Below are 22,377 nucleotides of genomic sequence, written 5' to 3' on the forward strand. Positions count from 1 at the left end.
GTGCGATTGGGGGGAATCCCATGGGGGGTCAGGGGTGGGGGATATTGTGGGGGATGGTTTGTCAGGGTTGGGGATGTCTCTTGGGTGTTGGGAGTGTTGGGGGAGTCCCGCGGGGGGATTGGTCTGGGTCTTTACAACAGTTGCCCAGATGTTAGAAGAGGTTAATTTCTTCCAAATTTTTCTGGGTAACTATTGGTGTAACCCAGTCAGAACCATGCAAAGTTTGCAATTTAAATTGCATTTTCGGATGGTTCCCAGTGCAGTGCAATTGCCCAAAGGAAGTTAGCATTTCTGGACAATTGCTGTGCAACTGCTTACCTGTGAAGTTCTGTGAGGGATTCCCCAGCGCACCTTTGGGGTACCCCCTCAATCCGACGCTGGAGAACTCGCAAGTTACAGCCCACAGTTTGAGGATGGCTGCAGTGTCTTTGCCCACTCTGCACCAGATTTGTCAGCCTCCCTCAATACCTTCAATTCTGTGTATGAAAGACTCGGTCTGTCCTTGAATGTTGCCAAAACAAATCTCAAATCAATCTAAATCCTGGGTTTAATTAGATTTTTATGATTTGTCTATAATAATCATTCTGAAATATTCTTTTTCAGAAACTGTAATGTCAAGGTTGGACTGCAAAGCATGATGGTTATCTCCACTGTAAAATGTCATTTTGTCACTTTTGGAATGTGTGCGTGCATGTACATGTGTGTGTGTGTGTGTGAGAAACCGCTCACTGAAAAAGGAGAGGTTGTGCATCTGGAGAGGCCACATACTGACCTACACAGTTCAAGCAGAGGTGCAGATTACAGTATATTTTATGCTTGTGAAAGATAAAACTAATTATAAATTATGTGCACTAATATGTTGAAGCATTGAACATATGCTGTTTTAGTTACTGCTTGCTTTATTATGAAATAATTTGATAGATTATACTCTGTTAATACCTTTGTGTAAGAATAATAGAAAAGATAAGATGCAGAGTTTAGAGCTTGCTTGCAGAAAATAAAGGATAAGATGAATGTTGAAACTGCAGATTTGCAGAAGCTGAGCCATTAACAGAAATGTGAATCTTAGAACCTTTGGAAAACAGGAAGCACCTGTAAATGCCTATGTGTTGGCAATTAATGTTAATGACATCAACTTGATCCAATCATATTGGCCAGGACAAACTATAGGCTAATTTGGGCTGACAATGGTTTCTTGACGGGGATAAAAGGGGGCTACAGAACATCATTGGCACATTTAGAAGAAGACAGACAGACAGTGGGCAACAGGACAGAGGAAGAAAAGAGAAGACCGTGCCCCAGACAGCACTGAAGCATGAACCATTGGATCCTCATTGTGCTGCATATCTATTGCCATTGTTACGTATTAACTTTGTGTGTCTTTGTGATACTTAATAAACTCGCTGAATTGATTAAAGAATGTGAGTCCACATCTTGCAGGTCAGAATTGGTCAGGGATCCTTAGTGAGACGGGTTGGGGTATCCTCTGCCTCACATAGATGATCATATCTGGGGGTCTTTCTCTCCTTGATATCTTACACCATGGTCAGTTAAATATTCCACCTCCCATATATGTCAAAGGAGAGACATGGCATATGTTGAATACTTCCCAGACCTTGGCAGCCACCTTTTCTCAAAAGGCCACCATTGATGAGGAGATCCAACACTGGATCAGCTGCACCAGCTCAGCCTTCTTCAAACTATGGCAGTGAGTGTTTGACAGCAAAGGCCTCCACAATTCCTAGTGTACAGAGCAGTTGTCGTCACCACGCTCCTGTACTGCAGTGAGGCCTCGACTATGTATCAGTGACACATAAGAACGCTAGAGAAATTCCATCAGCAATGCCTCTGCCGCCTCCTCCAGATTCAATGGGAGGACTGTTGAACAAATACTAGCGTCCTTCTTGAAGCCAGGTCCACAAGCATTTCAGCGAAACTCCTGCAAAATTAATTACAATGGACTGGACACTGTCCAGATGGCTGAAAAGCATCTCCCCCACCAGTTCCTGTTTTCCTAACTCTCAAATGGCCAGCCTCCCAGAGGAGGACAAAGAAAACACTACAAAGACACTCTGAAACTCTCCTTGAAGCATGGCAGCATTGACATTAATGACTGGGAGGAGCTTGCTACCAATCGTTCAAAATGGTGACAACTTGTCCATCAAGCTGTATCATGCTGTCAGCCCAAACGCCTTAGTGATGAGGCAAAGCGGTGGCTGAGAAGGGAAGAAAAGGGAGCAAATCCTGCCTCAAGATCCTAATACCTCTTGGGACATCCTGTCTTATGTGTTCAAAGATCTGTGGGTCGAGAATTGTCCTGTTCAGCCGAATGAAGGCCCAGGTATAGCAGAAACCTATGACCCCGAGTAGACATCATCCTCCAATTGAGAGACAGCCAATAACAACAATGATGACGACGATAGCAGACTCAGTAGACTGGACTGCCTATGCAGACATTTTGCTGCTATGTGTGTCAGTCTGGATAAGTTTCCAAAATGCTGACTGTCAGTGTCAAACATTGACTATTCGCATCTATGGATCAGTGATATTAATGAAAGAATGCTCAAAACATTTGTGATATTTTTCTGCCTGTGATTTTAACTTGGGTGTGAACTATTGAATTAGTCATTTCTCTTCATTTCCTAACCAATATCTTTCTGCATTCGCTCCACTTTTGTGACACAAATTCAAGTTATCTAAAACAATTTGGGAATAGAGCCCATCATACTGTGGCTTATAACCCAGTAAAACATAAAATTAAAGTTGCAGTTTTTAGTCAATGAATGTTTAAGTTTGCATGACATCCCTTTCTCTGCAATTTGAACAATTTCATCCTTTTAACATAAACGGGCAGGATAAAATAACTGACAGAGCAATGTCACTTGAATGTGTGAAATATTTCTCTGCTGACATAGCCAGCAGTAATTTGAAAAGTGTATTTTTAAAAAGATTCTGTTGCTCAGTGCATAACTTTGCTAAATATTTTGTGACATCTGTTAAACAATGGGTATCTAACTTGCTGACAAAAAAGTGTTGGCATTTACTTACAGCAATCCCAAATCGGATGATGCGTTCCTTCTCACAATCAGCTATCACTTTTGGTAACTTGTCTCTGTCATGAGATTCGCCATCAGTTACAACAACCATTACCTTTGTTGCTTTTGGCCTGCCACCATTTTCAGGTAAGAATGCTTCCTGCCTGAAATATGACAAAATGGTGTAACACATTGCAGAACTGATCCGCTTTCAAGCAAAACCTGCCAACGTACTGAAAATTAGTTACCTTGGTGAATTCCACAAGTTCGCAAAATAACTGGCCGGCAATCTACAAGTCTTTCAATCAATGTACAGTTGAAACATCATGTTAAATAGTTTGTTAGAAATGGCGACATTAAACTTGAATTATCAATTAAGTATGAGGCAAAGCATATAGTTGTTACCTTTTCACTTGGGCCAAAAATACTTACTGCCAATGCTACCATTATAAATCAGTTCAGTTAGAGGTCTACGCCCTACGGGCTATTTTTTCATTAGTTCCCCTGTTCTTGATTATTTAAATCATCCAGGTTTCTAAGTTAGATGATGTCCCCCAAATGTCATAAATAAGTGCTGTCACTGTGGATTCAATTTTGTTGCAAAGTTGATCTTCTCGTGATATTATTCATCTACTCTTATAAACATTTTACATTTCTATCGTACTCTATAACGCTCCACTTTGTATAAAACATCAGCAAATCATTATTGAACAATATTTGAAAATATATACAAAAAGAGAAGGAAACTCATTTGTGCCTTGCTATTTTTTCTGACATTGAGCTAACCTAAAAATGTTCTTGAAGAAACAAAGGGAAGAGGCAACTAATTGCCAACAGCAACAATAATTGGTTTCTAATTGACCCCGGCACCTTTTAGAACACTTTCTCAATGGGTGTCCTGAGCAATTGCTTTAAAGGAATAGTTAGCAGTTAAAAATTACAACAGTAGACTGCTTGTGAGGAATGCCATAGAAGATCAGCTAGTTTGTTGGATAACAAAATAGACATAATGAGGACAATTTTTCTGATGGCAGAGTTTCCCACCCCGTCACAAGAGGAATCAGCAGGGGCCACATCCCACCAATCAGGAGGAGCATTTCTTGGCTGGAGGTGAGACCTCCACCCTCAGTCTGGCAGATACCTAACCTCAGAGAGCTGCCAGGCAACTCTGCAGTCCCAGCAACACCACAGGAAGCATTGCCCACTGCTGGGACCACAAGCAGCCCCCAGAATCAAAGTGTCAGAGCCCCAGGACACAAATACATCTGGGGTCTTGCAGCGGGGAGGGGAGGCCCAGAAAGTGGAAGTCATGAATTGAAGGGCAGGTGGGGTTGGAGCACACTTTAGGTGTCTGATCTCGGAAAGGGGGTCAGTAATGGAGGCGCCCACCCCATCCTGGGCCCAAGCAGGGTGACCTGCCGGGCTTCCCTGGCAGGGTGACCTGCTCAGGTGGGATGCGGCTCTTGATTGGCCATTGATTGCCTACTTAAGGGCCTCAATAGGGGTGAGGGCAAGGGTAGTTCGGCCTAGGCCCGCTCCCGGAAAGAATTGTGGACAGGTTGGGGGCAGCCAGGAGAATGGCGACAAGGCCGCTCAGGGAATTATACAGGCCCCCCCACTTGCAAACCCATTGGCGGAGGCCCATAAAATTCAGCCCCTAATAAGTATCATCTCAAAAGCATTAAGAATAGGCAAACCGCATCATTTATGGTGATATACAGGACAGAAGGAGGCCATTTGATCCATGTCAGCTGTCCACAGAGGAATCCAATCAATTCCACTACCCTGCTCCATCCCCGTAGTTCTGCAAGTTTCTTTCGTTCAAGTGCCTATCCTATTTCCTTTTGAAATCATTGATTGTTTCTGCTTCCACCACCTTCATGGGCAGTGAGTTCCAGGTCATTATTACTCACTGCATTAAAAAAATCCTTCCTCACATTGCCCCTGCATCTCTTACCCAAAATCTTAAACCTGTGTCCCCTAGTCCTTGTACTATCAGCTAATAGGAACAGCTTTTTCTCATCTACCTTATTGAACTCTGTTATAATCTTGTATACCTCTAACCAATCTCCCCTCAATCTCCTTTGCTGCATGGAGAACAACCACAGCTTTTCCAAACTAACATTGTAACTAAAATCCCCCATCCCTGAAACCACTCTAGTAAGTCTCCTCTGCACCTTCTCAAGGACCCTCACATCTCTCCTGGTGCGGTGACTAGAACTGGATGCAATGCTCTAGTTATGGCCTAACCAGAGCTTTATAAAGGTTCAGCATAACTTACTCAATTTACTTACTCACTTAAGGGCCTCTTCCTGTCGCCGCTGGTACTACAGCAGTGGCAGATGGGCACCTTGCCACAAGGGGAGACAGCCAGGTGTACACTGGCGACCACGCTGTGGGCATGAGGATGGGGGTGCTCCTGAACAGGCACCCTTTGGTTCACAGAGAGCATCCCCAGTGGCAAGGTCCATTCCTGCCACAAGAACCCCTCCACCCTCTCCTCATCAGACCCTACCCGATTGGCCTTGGTGAGCCTTACTTGGCTTACGTGCACCATGGCACCTCCTCAAGCTGGCTGGTCTGGGCCTGGCTCAGTCCCATCAGTGACCACTCCTCCTGGTCGCTCTGCTGGGACTGAAGACCTGGCCATCCGATTGGCCAGCAGCTCCTGGGGGCGGTACATCTTCTCTTAAAGGAGCAGAAACCCTGTCTGTAGGTAATTAACTGCCTGATCAATGTAAAATTCAGTTGGGGTTTCCAAGACCTGCTGAGGTGGGACTGACCTTCGAGCCAGTGGATGAAGCCATCACCGTGATGTAAAATCCCGATAATGCAAAGAAATGAAATTACAAATAAAGGCAAATAAATGATAATAGATCTGACAACAGCTCAGAATGGAAATTTAAGCCAAGGCATTTCTTGTAAACATCATGAGAGCATGAGAGATCCTCAATCCAGGCACAAAAAAAAATATACACACTGTACCAGACACTCATACTTCACCACAGTAATGTCTGAATGAGGGCTATAAGTGAATGCCTTCATTTCTATTCTGAATTTGTCTTTTCTCATTTTAGATGTAGATGGACCTGCTCTGAATTTCCTGCATAAACGGTTTTTATTCGGAAGAAGAAATATTCCAGGCAATTATTCTGGCAATATTTTGATAAACAATTACAAGTAGTTACTTTAAGGCATGAATTACCTTGCAAAGTCAATTGCACCAGCTGTGTTTGTTTGATCTCCTAGTTTTTGTTCGACGTTCTCAACTTCGGCTGTTACATTTTTACAGTTCAGCTTGAATTGAAATACTGCATCTTTAGCATATTGTATAATTGACACCTATTTGGATCAAATCAATAAGATTAGGGGCGATGTTAGCATAGTGGTAATATCACTAAACCAATATTTTAGAAATCCAGGCTAATGCTCTGGGAATATGGGTTCAAATCCCACCATAGCAGCTGCTTGAATTTAAAATCACCATAAATCTGGGGAATATAAAACCAGTAACAGTAATCATGATAATTATCATCAATTGTTGTAAAAATCCACCTGGTTTCTTCATGCCTTCCTTTAGGGAAGGAAATCTGCTATCCTTATTTGGTTTGGCCTATATATGACACCAGGCCTACAACAATGTGGTCGACTCTTAACTGCAGTGGCCTAGCAAGTAACTCAGTTCAAGGACAATTAGTGATGGGCAACAAATGCTGGCCTTTCCAGAAATGTCTGCAAATCATGCAAGAATAAAGAAAAAAATAAGTATAATCACCTTTTACAGCTGGACATAAAAGACAATTTTTCATATACATACTTTTCAAAATGGCAGCATTACCGCCGTTAACTTTGGTCAATGTTTTGCTCGGGGGCAGGCCTATATCGTGACATATTGGGGTGAGGAAGGGATGGTAGTATCATGACCAAAGTGTTTGGGTCAATTGAAGTGGAATGCATATTGGCAGTGGGGCAGACAGGAAATTCAGCCATATTATATACCACAATACTCCTCACATTCTTCTGACAAATTTTCACCAACTTTTCTAACCCTCTCTTGAATTACTGATCCAATCTGCCCCTGCTGCCTCCCTTGGCAGTTCACTCCATGCATTCACTGCATTCTGAATAAAGTGGTCACATCTAAAGTAAAAACAGAAAATGCTGGAAATGCTCAGCAGGTCTGGCAGCATTTGTGGAGAGAGAAACATAGTTAACATTTCAGCTTGATGATCTTTAGTCAAAACTGCAAAAAGAGATACACTAGTTTTTCAGCAAGGTGGTGGCATAGTGATATTGTCACTGGAGTGGTAATCCAGAGACCCAGGGTTATGTTCTGGAGACCTGGGTTCGAATCCCACCATGGCAGATGGTGAAATTTGAATTCAAGAAAAAAATCTGCAATTAAAAGATGGTGATCACCACAAAACCATTATCAATTGCTGTAAAAACCCATCTAGTTCACTAATGTCCTTTAGGGAAGGAAATCTGTTGTCCTTACCTGGTCTGGTCTACTTGTGACTCCAGACCCACAGCAATGCAGTTGACTCTTAAATGCTCTCTGAACAAGGGCAATTAGGGGTTGAGCAATAAATGCTGGCCTAGCCAGTGATGCCCACATCCCATGAACAAATTTAAAAAAAGGAAAGGGAGAGGGGAAACAAGTACTATACGGAAGCCCTGTGATAGGGTAGAACTGGCATACCCTTTAAGTGACAAAAGGGATGATGATGGTTATATTGAAGTTGCCTTTTCATCCTGCCTCTTCTCTTTACATCACAGTTAGAGGCAGGACTGATGGGTTGCTGGGCTCCACAGGAAATCTCACCTGCTCTGTCTAGTGTGCAAGTCAACAGTATTTGTATCTGGGTCAAGCAGAACTACTTGCCATACAATGACTGCAAGTGGGAGTCCAAAATATCATTTCCAATAATCTCAGACAGATGACAGCCATTAGTAAAGATGTAAAACAAAAAAAGGAGTGAACCAAGACAAAAATTGTTTGCCTGAAGATCTTAAGCTGCATTGGCCTGATGCCCAGGCACAGAGTTTAGGTGCCACTGCAAAACTCTGTGTCTGTGCAGGGCGGGTAACCTAATGGTGCTGAAGTTGGTGTGGGTGCCCACCCCTATTATACAATGGGGGTGCTTGTGATTTGTGGGCTAAAGCAGGAGCAGGCGGCAGACTGTGACTCCAGGAATTTCTAGACTAGGGAACCTTTCATCATTTCAGTTTGGTTAATTTTCCGGGAAAATTGCACAAATTGGATTTTGAAACAAACTCATCCTTCAGGGAGCAAGTGGGAGTGAGAGGGAGTGAACAGAAAATTAATTGTGAGGTGATTGACAGCAGAGAAAGGGGCTTGATGGGGAAAGATGGATAAAGAGGTGAAGCAGATAGCTCAAAGCATAAGAGCTAAGGGTAGCAATAGGAGTGATTAGGGGCAGCAATGTGAGTGAGGGATGGTAGGAAGGAGAGGGATACTGAGAAAACAAATCTTAAAGGAAGCAAAGTAGCAGGGTGAAGAACGATTGACAGCAAAAGGTAAGAGGAATGCAACCAATAAGGCCACAATTTCTCCACAGCCTTCAACAGGAAATGTAATCTCCAGTTATAGGTGACTCCTTTCCCTGCTTCACCTCATTGCACCACACACCGCTTCCCATGCATAAGAAAAAGGAAATTACAGAGAACAGGAAAAAGGAAAGGACAGAAACTTGAAAGCAATAGAATAGGTAAAAGTGAGGTCATATTCTCTGACTTAATTTAGTCCCTATTCTAACAGCATACACTCTGTCCTTGTTTTTATATGATAGATACTGACACACACAACAAACATAATAGAAAATAAAATCTATATCTTAGTAAAACACCATTTTAGGATGCCAAAGAAGTACCAGAAGTAAAAAAAAAATAATGTGGTTACCTGAGTTTCAGTAGGGCCGATGTCTAAACTTCCTATTAATTTTTTCAGGAAATTTTGGACTGGTTCCCAAGGCCAGATACTGTTGGATCCATCCAGCACTATCACAAGATCCATGTTGGATCCACAACCTTTAAGCAGAATAAATGCAATAGTGTTAATTATGTAATGTCCACTTACTTTGCAGGACCCGCTCAATAGAACTTCTGGGGGCTAAATTTGATAACCCTACAAATGGACATGGAGATAGAGACCATGTGGTTAACTTGTGTCTATTGACTACAATGCAGGCAGCATGTCAACTTCATACTGCCTGCTCAATTCAATTCCATATCCAACAGTGCTAACTAAGCTGTTGATTAGTTGGACATATGGCAGGAGGCCAATGTTGTCACTGGTTAGTACTACTTAAAACTAGGCTGCATAGTTTAAAGGGAAGGTGTAATGTGGTTGGATCAGATTTCTGGCAGTTGTGCAGGAAGTGAATCTCATCTAGGAAACATTGAAAAATGGCAGGTGCAAGAGAGCGGGTTCTGAAAATTTCGGAAACTGCACTGTAGGTCTTGGTGGAGGATGTGGAAAGGAGAAGAGATATTCTGTAACCACAATAGGCTCAGTAGGCAATGGGCATAGATGGCCATGGAAGTCAATTCCAGGAATCAAGCCCCAAGGACCTGCACGTAGTGCCTCAAAAAGTTCACTGCACTAGAGTGGTCAAGATCAGTGAATGCATCTTCAAATGTAATGTCCATCCAACTGCACAACTGTTATGGCACAGCAGATGGTAAATGCTGAGCTGCTCAAATTCCAGAGGGAAACTTGAAACAACTGTCACAACTGTTTTGCAATTCGTAGTTTGACTTTGAGATGCATGCCTTGAATTCAGTAGTAATTAGTCCACTGAGTCTTAGAGGTTTTTACAAAACTAAGTTAAACATTTATTAATAAAATAAATAATTTTAAGCACATACATAGGTCTACATGTTACTACTATGATAATTCCTAGGTCCCCTAATTAATCTAACTCCCAGTTACACCGCATTAAGGCAATGGTAAAAACAAAATAGATTTCAACAGACCCGGGCAAAGTGTACACAATACCCTGGACAGGGATATTCACAGTGAATTCTCTTAGCTTTAGTTCCTATAGGCAGCAGCTTGGTACATAGAAGCTGGAGGCGTTTCATACTTGTTAGACTTTAGAATTCCTCCTTTCCTTACACATAACCTCATCTCCTTTATACATGTTTCTCCCTTTTTAATGTAAATCCCATTGTTTCAATATGTTTTTGGACTTTACCTTTCTAATAATAAAAATCTTTTATAGTACCAATTTTATTAGTAAGCTTCGGGAAAAATAAATACACTGTTTGGCTTCTTCTGGCTAAAAGTAACATTTCACCCTCTCTTTGAAATTCCCAACTACTCTAGTTTATCTCAAAATGCAAATTTTCCTTTTACACCTCATGTTCCAAAACTTCAGCCATGTTTACTTATTTAGCATTTCAAACCTAGCTTCTCTTCTGATACATCAAAGCCTTCACACCAACTGTTTTTAATTCAATTAAGTCACGCACACACACACAAACACACACACACACAATCCAGGCCCCACTATTCCTACTTTATAATAAATCCCAATAACCTTGTAAAAAATGTATTTTCATGACAACTACTAGTCTCAAACACTCCTCAATTCACTGCACGCCCACCACCACTTACTAGCAATCCAACAATCAGGATTCATACGTGACATACATTTGCCCCACCATGGCTCACACAGTTAACGTTTCAGCAAGCCTCATACACTCATCTCACAGCTTGGATAGAATGCCAGCTACTTATCTCGGACAGTGACGTTATCCTAACAGATTGCACCACACTCACTGACACACTTCCCTTTCTCTCTTGCACAACACGGTGGTCCACAACTGGAGGCAGCAGGCTAACCGGGAGGGAACAGGAGTACTTGCATTTTCTAACCCTCATGGAGGAGACACTACTGGCTATTATTGTGATGCCCATTGCTGAGGCCACAGCCCAAGGGAGGGCTGAAACCATCAAATAAAATGGTATCCTCATAGCCAAATCTCCTCCAGACTCTCTTCTGATTTACATACTGAGGATGGTTCAAGTATGCATCTCTCAACTCCTCCCACTCCATGCAAATAAAATTCTACCCTTCTGCCTTTATCTTTTTAGAAACACAAGAAGTGCAACCTGGTCATTGTTATGGCACAGCAGATGGTAAATGTCGAGTTGCTCAAATCCCAGAGGGAAACTTGAAACAGCTGCCACAACTGTTTTGCAACTTGTATATTATTTTAAGATGCGTGCTTTGAATTCAGCAGTAATGAGCCCACTGAGACTTAGGTTTTTTTTTACAAAACTAAATTAAACACTTATTAATAAAAGAAAAGATTTTAAGCACATACATAGGTCTGCAAATTACTACTATAACATCTCCTAACTCCCTTAATTAATCTGACTCCCAGTTACACCTCCGTTAAGGCAACAGTAAAACATGATAGATTTCAACCGACCCAGGCAAAGCACATAATATCCTGGAGAGGGATATTCACAATGAGTTTCTCAGCTTCAGTTCCTGTAGGCAGCAACTTGATGCATAGAAACTGGAGGCTTTTCACATTTGTGTTGGATCTTAGAATTCTTTCTCCCTTACACATAACATCATCTCCTTTATACATGCTTCTCTATTTTCATGCAAATTCCAGTTATTTTTGCAACTTTGCTTTTCTCATGATATAAATCTTTCATAGTACTCATTTTATAAGTAATCTTTGGGGAAAATAAACACACTGTTTGGCTTAGTTTCCCATGACTAGGTGTAACACCCTACCATTTCTTTGAAATTCAAACTACTCTGGTTTATCTAAAAATGCAAATGTTCCTCACACCTCACATTCTAAAACTTCTGCCATGTTTATGTATTTAGCACTTCGAACCTGGCTTTCCTTTTGATAACTCAGAAGCTCTAGACTAGCTGTCTTCAATTCAGTTAAATCCCCCACACACGTAATCTCACGCAGACACTATCCAAACACCACTATTAATCCACTTTTACAATAAATCACAACAATATTATGAAAATTATTATATTTTCATGACACCATGTATTGGAGAAACAACAAGAAGACAATGGGCAAGATTTTCCCCCCGTTGGGGGGGAAGTTGAAGTGCGGGCACGCAATAGGCACGCCTCCGATTGGCACCCCCGATCAGGGGCGCGCCGCCATTTTATGTGGGCAAGCCAATTAAGGCCCGCCCAGCGTGACGTCCGCACGGCAGCGCTATACGCTCCCTGTGCGGGTGGGGCGGGGATTCCCTAAACCCTAGAGTGCGCTCTTTCGCGCATGTGCGAAAGAGCGCACTCATCTCCCTGAGGCTAAGTGCTGCCTCAGGGAGATCGGCTACACCTTAAAAAGTATTAAAAATAGAAAAAAAATTTCCCTGACATGTCCCCTCATGTGACACTGTCACATGAGTTAGGACATGTCCATAACTTTTTAAAATACTTTAATTAAATTTTTAAAAACCTACATGAAACCTCATCCTGCCCGTGGATGAGGTTTCATGCTTTTTCTGAAGCCCGCCAGGGCTCCTGGCCTGCCCGCCAACCTTAAGGTTGGATGGGCAGGTCCATTAATTACTTCAATGACTCTGTCAATGGCCGCAATTGGCCATCAACAGGCCGGTGGACACACAGCTGATTTTGCTGCTCCCCCGACTACCTGAAAACTTAAGTGGGGCGTGGTGACGTCAGGAGTGCCGCCCGACATAACAGCACATCATTTTACGCGTCAGTGGGTGGACCCACCCCCACTCGCCGACGGGAAAATCCTGCCCAAAGATGATGCAGACAGAGCGCTATCACTTGATTTGATGCTCATAGCCAACACGTCAGATACTGACTGTGCATAATTTGCAGGATAGCACAAAAGTTTAACTAAATTGTTTGATCTTTTTGATGAGGTAGCAGAAGGGCTAAATGAGGGCAATGCAGTTGATGTCGTGTATATGGACTTCCAAAAGACATTTGATACAGTGCTGCACAACAGACTTGTGAACAAAGTTAGAGTTCCTGGAATAAAAGGGACAGTAGAAACATGGATACGAAACTGAGTGGCAATAAACAGAGAATCGCAGTAAACAGTTCTTTGGACTGGAGAAAGGGTTCCCCAGGGGTCAGTGTTTGGCCCCCTGCTTTTGATAGATATTAATAGCATAGACCTCAGTGTACAGGGCACAATTTCAAAATTTGTGGAAGACACAGAAGTTGAAAGTATTGTGAACTGTGAAGAGGATAGCATTAAACTTGAAAAGAACATGGACAGTTTGGTGGAATGGGTGGATAAGTGGCAGATGAAATTTAATGTAGAGAAGGGTGGAGTGATTCATCTTGGTTTTTTAAATTCATTCATAGGATGTGGGCATCTCTGGCTTGGCCAGCATTTATTGCCCATCTCTAATTGCCCTTGAGAAGGTGGTGATGAGCTGCCTTCTTGAACTGCTGCAGTCCATGTGGTGTAGGTGCATGTGGTGTAGGTACACCCACAATGATGTTAGGGAGGGAATTCCAGAATTTTGCCCCAGCGACACTGAAGGAATGGCGATATATTTCCAAGTCAGGATGGTGCGTGGCTTGGAGGGGAACTTCCAGGTGATAGTGTTCCCATGTATCTGCTGCCTTTGTCCTTCTAGATGGTAGTGGTTGTGGGTTTGGAAGGTGCTGTCTAAGGAGGCTTGGTGAGTTTCTGCAGTGCACCTTGTAGATGGTACATACTGCTGCTAATATGCATCAGTGGTGGAGGGAGTGAGTGTTTGTGGATGTGGTGCCACTCAAGCAGGCTGCTTTGTCCTGGACGGTGTCCAGCTTCTTGTGTGCTGTTGGAGCTGCAACCATCCAGTCACGTGGGGAGTATTCCATCACACTCCTGATCTGTGCCTTGTAGATGGTGGACAGGGTTTGGGGAGTCAGGAGGTGAGTTGCTCGCCGCAGGATTCCTAGCCTCTGACCTGCTCTTGTGGCCACAGTATTTATATAGCTAGTCCAGTTCAGCTTCTGCTCAATGGTAGCCCCCAGGATGTTGATGGTGGGGGATTCAGTGATGGTAATGCCATTGAACATCAAGGGGCGATGGATTGTCTCTTGTTGGAGATGGTCATTGTCCGGCACTTGTGTGGCACGAATGTTGCTTGCCACTTGTCAGTCCAAGCCTGGATATTTCCAGGACTTGCTGCATTTGGACATGAACTGCTTTTTGGTAGGAAAAACTCAAAATCACGAGTGGTCTGGGCAGGGTAGAGCCTTGGCTAATCAGAGTTGATTTGCCAACCAATCAGCCCCCTTTACTCCTTTGTATAAAGTGTTGTGATTGTTTGAAATGTGGCATTATTCTGTTTGTCCTGATGAGTGCGAGACAAAAAGTTTTTGCCACAAGTCTCTCTTTTCAGCAAAAAATCTTTGCTTTTAGGCATGAAAATTTTGGAAGGTGTTTGTCTACTTTCTTCAGAAGGGGTATCATCTAATCCATGGAAAGTTGAAGCCATTGCACATGTTGCAGATCCTGCAAACATGCAAGAAGTCCGAAGTCTGCTAGGACTCTCCATGTACTGTAGTCACTTCACTCCTGACCTCACTACATTATCTGCACCCCGCCCCTGCCAAAGTGATCTGACAAAAGAGGCCACCAAATGGGAACAGACTAAATTGCACAAGCAGGTTATTAAGAAGTAGAGATAGTTTAAGTAAGTTATATTGGTATTTGTGGGTATTGGAATGAGTTTTAGCTTTAAGCTTTAAGTTTGATTTTTATTTCTGTATCTGTGTGTTAAGAAATGTCAAATGGAGTTTTAGTTTCACTTTAAAAAGGTGCTTGCATTTCTAATGGGGAGTTTTACAACTTCTATAAAGTAAAGATAAACATACAAGGGTAGAAATATTGGACTGTTGTCTTGCAACAGGGGCCCAGGGAGACAGGTCCCTCTCACAGGCACACACACAGAAGAAGAGAAGCAGCAATTGTTTTAGAAGCTGTTTGAGTGCAATTGGTTCTGAAAGTTGCTGCCAGGAGAGACTGGGGCAAAGGGGATAGATTGCAAGTCTGAAGCTAAAGAGAGCCCCAAAAATCCAGGGGAATGGAAGAGGGGAAAGTAAAAATATGACCTTCTAGTCAAAGGAAGGACAGGAACCTGGGAAAAGGTACTGTTAAGTGAAGTTAAGTTTGAGGGGCAGAGAGAAAGGCTCCGTGCTTCAGGTTTAAAGAGACAAAAGCTGCAGAAAGCAGATTTAAAGCGAGAACAGCTTGCAAGAGGCAAGAAGGTCCAAAGAGACAACTGAAGGTCTATAACTCTTTGTTATGGGCACGTGAAGCATGGATGTACTGCTGATGGCTGAGTCAGAGAGACAGGGTGTGTAGAAGACAGCTTGAATGCATGTGGTGACCCAGGGAAGAGGAACCTCTGAAGGTGATTTCAAAACCCAGGAGGTGAACCCTTGCTGAAGGCGTCTGAGAGAAAGTGTCAGTTTGGGAGAAGATTCCAAGGCGAGGTCTTTGAGAGTGGAAATTGGAAACTCTCATGTGAAGGACGTAATTCAATGAGACTTGTTGGTTTACGGTGTGCCAAGCATCTGGGGGGAGTTGAGGAGATATCCATAGCTTCTGTTTGAGATGGCATCTGCCACTTGATTTCAGACTGTGGTGTGTCTGACCACAGGATGCCATAGATTTACATGGACTGTGTCTTTACTGTGAATATTAAAGTATAAGATAGCTTTTGTAACTTGTGTTATTCTTACAAATCTGTATATATCTGTAAAGGTATAGCTGTTGGTGATGGAGTATTGTAATATAGTTCATCTTTTCTTGTTAAATAAGTGCTTTATTCTTTTGTAAAAAAGGTCATCAGCTGACTCCTGTGACTCTGTTCAGTAGCTACTCTCCACATATTTAAACAAACAAATAAAAGTTAGGATCTATCAGTCTGGGTTCCACCTGGGATCAGGCTTGTCCAGGGGTAATCTCAGCTGGGATCATAACACAGGCCGTATACCTGATCAAAAGATGCTTATCAGCAAGTTGCACAAATGCCTTTTTTGACCCTGAGAAAATCACACAGCTGGTCATGGATGCAAGCCCGGTTGGCTTAGGTGCAGTTCTCATGCAGAAAGACAAGGTGCGCAGTCAATCAAATGTTGCGATGACAAGCAGAGCGCTAATGCATGTACAGCAATGTTATTCACAAACAGAGAGAGAAGTGCTCTCAATTGCATGGTGTACCTTACTGTCAGGGGGCTAAGACCTCAGTCTATGTTTTTATAATATGTTTGTATATATATATATATATATGTCATCCTGGTTAATCTATAAAATTATTATTTTTAAAAAACTTGACAAAGGCTTTAAACTGACTGAAGCCATGACTGGCTATAACTTACACAAAACACATTTTTGGCCTTCAGAACAGCAGCAACTTTGTTATTTCTAAAGTGGCTCTAATACCCCTGAGGCTGCAGAGATCAAATCCCAAGGAATTGTACAAAGCCCCTTTACATTTCTAAGGCCAGCCCCTTGCCAATGGAGATGATCTGTCTGTGAGGACATGAGGATTATGAAATCTCTATTGAATATTAATGAATGAAACATCAACCACTTCAACAATGCAGACAAGGAATATACATAAAAGCTGACGCTGGAAATCTGAAACAAAAACAGAAAATGCTGGAAAATCTCATCAGGTCTAACAGCATTGTGGAGAGAAAGACAGGGTTAATGTTTCGAGTCCGTATCACTGTTCCTCAGAGGAATATACATCTTTGTCCAAGCCAAGGTGGAGAACTGGGAGTCATGTCACATGGCACCACCCCCTTCACCCATGCTGCTGAACACATTGCCTTGTGGAGCTGAAAGAGGCAGACTGCCATTTTCCATCCAGCTGGCAGCAGCAAAAAAAGGGCTCTGTCCAGGTTTTTGAATACCTGGCTCCCCACCTACCTGGCTCCCCACCTACATTGCTTTCTGCTGGAACTTCTGAACTTCTGTACCAGGGCCTACAAGACTAATTCATCTCTATGTGCCTCTCCCATCGTGGAAGTCATTGCTACTGGAAAAGTGAATTACTAAGCATCAGTTTTAGTCTGCTAATCTCTGTGAAGTGATACATCACTGGACTTTTGATTTTGGACTCTGAAACAATAATTCTTATTTTGGCTGTGGTCTTTGCCCTGTATCTCTTTTTTCCCTTATCCCTCTCTTCTTGTATGAATGTATCGGGGGCTACTTAGCAACACCCACTGTGTTTTGAGTGTGTGTAAATAAACTAACCCTCTGATTTTACCCTATCTCAAGTTTGCTGTGGGGTTATTATTAGAAAATTGGATCACACCAAAAATGAGGGCTTGGGAAAATATGCCACCATATATAAAGGGGGAAATCAAAAATCAAAAACGCCTGTTTTCAGATGGGTGATGGGAGAAGAAATCAGGGCTGTTTTAAAGTAAAGCCCCTCCTGTCTGTAACATTTACACTTTCATCTTTACTTGTATGGAAGTGAGTTTGAAATACTAAACAAACATAAACCAATATTAAGCTTGTTCCATAATCCACATAGGAAACCATCTACTCAAATGAAGTGTTGAATGCATGCTCAAACTAAAAGAGTTCAAGTTCCATGTTGAATATCAGCCAGGCTAGCTCAACCCAGTGATTATCTTTCGCGGCATCTGTTGCCGACAGTCATTCCTATTAGTTGTGAATAATAGGTTGCTGAACAATATCTTAACTATGTAAGCCTAAGTGTGGTGCCAAAGTTGCTAAAACTAGCTGATGTTAAAGTGGTAACGAAACAAGATGAGGCATTGCAACTATGCATGATGGCTATGGAATCATGAAATTGGAAAGACATGATTGAAAGAGTGTCTACAATCAAAATCACTCACAAACAGAAGGTCTACCCCTCAGAGCTAGTTATCAACAGGCATGTGAACATGATCGAGAACAGAAAGATTGAATGACAGTAAACGCAGAGTGAAACATGAAATTTAGATCTACACCACTAAAGCCAGGAGATAAAGTGCTTGTGAAACATAATGGTCATGTTGGAAAGCAAGCAACCCCCAGTGACATCAGCCATTCACTGTGACGAACATAAAAGGATCAACGATCACTGCTAAGCACAGTTCTGAGATGGCAGTAATGTTCTATTTAGAATGTCTGACATTTTCTAACATTAAGTCCACAGCATCTGAAATGAAATAGCTTACGGTTAACAGCTGGTGAGAAGATATTTGATAATTGGAAGTTTGAATTTATATCGGCACATAATCCTCTTGGATAATACTGCTGGCCACACTTCTGTGTCCATAATGGAGCACAAGTCTGGAAGAAAGAAAAATAAATGAAATTCTGTTAATAACAGTACTGTAAAATATATAGGAGGCAATTTTCAAACTTAAAAAAATCAAGTCATAACATTATTTCAAGTAAAGTTTGAGAAAATTCCTACGTTCATTTTCTTAGAGGAATTTCCTCAGAGTTTACCTGAAGAAATTCCTGGCAGCTATGTGACTATACAAGAACAAAATAATTCTCCAGAACTGAATAGATGTAAGATCAAATAAACAAATTATTGTAATTTAATAATTAACCTGGCAATTTTTGTCTAATTATTGTAAAGTAGAAGCTTCTAATTGACCACTGTTATTCATATAATAGCTTTCCAAACTCTCAGTTCTGATGAAAGGTCACAATATGAAATATTGGGCTGGATTTTCACACAGTTGTAAGGGCTCTGGAGCCATTTAAAAATGGTGAGCAAAATTTGATTCCAGGATTCCTGCCCCATTCTGGTGGCCTCAATTTTCGCTGGTGCGGGATAAGATTGCAGGCAGCACCCTGTACTCCCAACCAGGCCAGCTCCATTGAGAAGGTAGGCAACTCCTCACCCCCTGCAATTTTTGTGGAGTTGGGCCAGCTACTCCTCGACTCATGACTCATCGCCCCTCCGAGGAGTCAGGAACCTTGGTCTGGATTTGGGAACCTTTTGAAAGGCAACTACAAAAGGTCTTACCCATGCCCCCATTCTCCCTCCATGCCAACTAAATGCCAAGTCAATATCAAATCTGCTTACACATCTGGGGAGAAGTATGGATTTTGCTTGATCGACAACTATATGAGGTTATAATAAACTATTTTTTCTGTGATCTGTTGTCAATGGCTCAATGTTTATTTGCACAAGATAGAGAGGTGTCAAGTGCCTAAAGCTTCTGTTTTGATATTTTACTGCTCTGACTGATTGACACTTTTATAGGGTTGTAGCAGGATCATTTTTTTCTGGAAATAATGAATGGATGCGTTTTAAGCAGTTTTACACATGCCAGTGTTACTATAGGGTTTATTGGTTCTGTGCAGAATATATACTGGATTAATGGGTAAGGGAGGGCCATGAGTTGGCATTGAGTTAGAATGGAGGCTATAAAGGGCCATGGGGGTGGGTGGGGGGGATGAGCTGGTAAGGAGGGGGCATGGGAAGTGGGTGGGGGTGAGGGCTAGAGGGTCTAAAATATAAGCAAACAATGGGACTAAATTCCCAGAGAAAGGAGGCAGGCCTTCTCACCAGCCCACCCCAGCACTGGGCTGCCACTATGGCTGCCTCCAATCTTCTTCAAGGGACAGTGAGCCTGACTCCATCCCGCCCTGGCCTCCCCAGAATGAGAGTTAGGTCTGGATGAGGCACTTTCTATCAAGGCAGGTCTGCCAAGTCAGGAAATATCCCGGCTCGAGCTATCCACCTTGGTAGTGAAAATCCAGCCCCTTTTGTTTCATTTAGAAGTTACATTAGCAGAGCAGTTACAACAGATTGTCCATCTAAACCCCAGAAGGAGAATGGTGCACAACACAAATAAACCTAAAAGGAGAAGAGATTTTCTTATTTAATAAAAATGGTTAATTCCACAGTTAAATCGCAAAGCATACCCTCAAATTCCAATGCATTTAATGGAAAATGGACTGGCAATGTGCAACATTTATTGATTAGCTACCTTTTTGATTAAGAAGCAGCAACCTGGAGGGAACTCTGTCCATTATGTAACAAGATAGTAAACTTGCGTTTCAAAAATATGTCAACTATTTCACTACATATTGCCCAAATGAAATCTTCTCACAATATGGAAAGATATTTAAAGATATCAGTAGTAATATACTCAGAGAAGTAAATAGTATTTAAAAATTTAATGGCTCTATAAATTTACCATAAATGTAGCTGAATTAAAAGAGTTTTTTTAAATCTGTTTTTCACCTGGTTCTGAAAAGTGATCTTGACTAGTTGTTACCATGACTCAAGAGTACTCACACTCTGAAGAAATTGTGTAAAAAGTAAAAGTTGAGTTGTTCTCGGCTCAGTATCACCCCACAGTCCTCTTTAAATATTTAGTTCGAAAATTCATAGTTACCAGAAATCCACCAGTTTTATCATTCCTGATAAGTGTTGCACCAGCACTCATGTTCTGCTTGATCTCTGTCACATTTGGAAAAGTTATTCTATCTGAAAGATCAACCAAAACAACTGATAGAATACTATATTTTGGTATTCAATTCATACAGTGCAAGTGACATTGCAATTGTCATGACTAAATGGACAGTTGAGTTTGAGGGACAACACAAATAAAATCTGTTCAGTGCTTGATAGAACAATAATTGACTAGCCTAATAAATTAAGTACCTTTATCAAAAATATACCTAACAATGAAAAATTATGCCAATTATGTTAGAACTGTTTGGGCCAAATTTCCGACTGGATGCAGAGGTGTGTTTTAGTGCACAGTTGTCACACTTTGATTTTCTTCGGAGGAAATTCAATTTTCTTCTGCATTCCTGACCCCGTGCCATCTTTTTCTGGGCTTTTTGTGGGTCGGGAATGCCAAGCGTGCAAAATGCGCACCTGGTCCCGCTAAGGTCGGGTTCCCTGTTTTAAATGGGAACAAAAATTTGATTTGCTTCCCTACACCATTTTTGTCTGTCGCTGAGGGGTTTTGGAAGTCCATTAAAAGAATGCCAGGTTTGAGAGCTTGAAGTCACTATTAGGTTCTGTACCTTAATGGGGATGTGTTTTTAATGCAGTGACTGATCAGAGGGATCTGTCCAGCAAAGGTAAGTCGACATTGATTTAACATTGATCAGATTGCGTAATTGTTCACATGTATTACAGTGCTTTTCCAATGTTGAAAAAACCATAATGTAAAAAAAGGTCCTCTACTGTCATGTTTTTGTTCTCTAATTGGTTTGGAAGATCTGGCTGTTTAAAAAAAAACTGTTTCTGATGGTAGAATAAACAGCCTCCACCTGCTCCCTCTCCATTGATTGACAGGTACTCTGTTTTGAAATAGAAATTGATATATTTTTTGTCAGTAGAGCAGGAAGATTTTATTATGACAGCTGTTGCATTATGAAAGCTTGGCTTTAGCTCATCATGTGGTCTTATTGATCCAAGAACTATTGAAACATTTATGAGCTTATAATAACAGAATATGTCTTTATGTGATTTCTTGTTCGTTCACAAACTTAATAGGTGCTTAAAGGATTTTCTATTTCCTTTTCCTTTGGTTTTTTTTGGTCCAGCATCAATGATGTGGTGGCATGGGGTCATAGAACTGGCATGGGGGAATCTGAGGAAGTATGAGCGGTATCAGGGAGTGTGAGGTGGCCTGGGTGGCATGGGGTGGGTGTTGAGAGGGGTGAGGTTTAGGGGCCTTTAAGTGATGTTGGGAATTGGGCTGCTGGGTTGGAGAACCGGTGCAGGCCTTCTAACCAGCCTGCCTCTGCACCCACACTCCTCATGTACTTCATTGCAACTTGCAAAATGCACTGCGAACCCAATTCCTGTGTGAAAAGATGAAAATCCCTTGTAAAGTCACATATGGGTTGGGTGTACATTTTGAAAGCTGCGAAATTGTGCAGCTCGTGTTTTACTGAGCCCAGATGAAAATGAGATACTTTGGCCTTATTTGATTAAATCCTAATCTCCATCCATTACTCATGAGTGAGAGAGAGAGAGAGAGGGAGAATAAGAGAGAAAGAGAGAGAGAGAGGGAGACACAGGCAGAGATTTTTGCTCCCACGTCGGGTGCGCATAATTTCTGGCTCTGTGAAGCCAACCTTTAAAAATGGCTACCCAAACATCAGATTTTCAGTCTGGGGGTATGGAATGAATTAGAACGCGAGGTGGATGACAGTGGAAGAAGTGAAGAGGCTGCAAGTTATGGAGGTGGGCTGTGCTGAAGACCTTCATTAGGGTATCAGTCACTGTGTCCAAAAATAAAGAAAAAGAATAAAACATAAAATATCCCTCCAGCCCTCACTTCTCATCCCCCTCACCTCAGTTTTGACAGCTGGACAGTTCCTTGAG

The 22,377-nt window shown here is 42.0% G+C and overlaps 1 protein-coding gene across 3 annotated transcripts in view; it reads right to left on the reverse strand.

Annotated features, from left to right (window-relative positions):
* Nucleotides 1-22,377, reverse strand: part of LOC144685460 (integrin alpha-2-like) — a 171,291-nt gene that overhangs the window by 63,019 nt on the left and 85,895 nt on the right. For 2 of the 3 annotated variants that reach the window (XM_078549998.1, XM_078549990.1), the window contains exons 4-8: nt 20,426-20,513; nt 18,239-18,353; nt 8,959-9,086; nt 6,241-6,377; nt 3,049-3,199 (exon numbers count right to left, since the gene is read on the reverse strand). In XM_078549998.1, coding sequence (XP_078406124.1) covers nt 3,049-3,199; nt 6,241-6,377; nt 8,959-9,086; nt 18,239-18,353; nt 20,426-20,513 — 619 coding nt within the window. Of the gene's footprint in view, nt 1-3,048; nt 3,200-6,240; nt 6,378-8,958; nt 9,087-18,238; nt 18,354-20,425; nt 20,518-22,377 lie in introns of all 3 variants that reach the window. The other variant, XM_078550007.1, reaches the window with a different exon arrangement.

The sequence above is a fragment of the Cetorhinus maximus genome, chromosome 1, assembly GCF_964194155.1.
Source record: "Cetorhinus maximus chromosome 1, sCetMax3.hap1.1, whole genome shotgun sequence".
Lineage (NCBI taxonomy): Eukaryota > Metazoa > Chordata > Chondrichthyes > Lamniformes > Cetorhinidae > Cetorhinus > Cetorhinus maximus.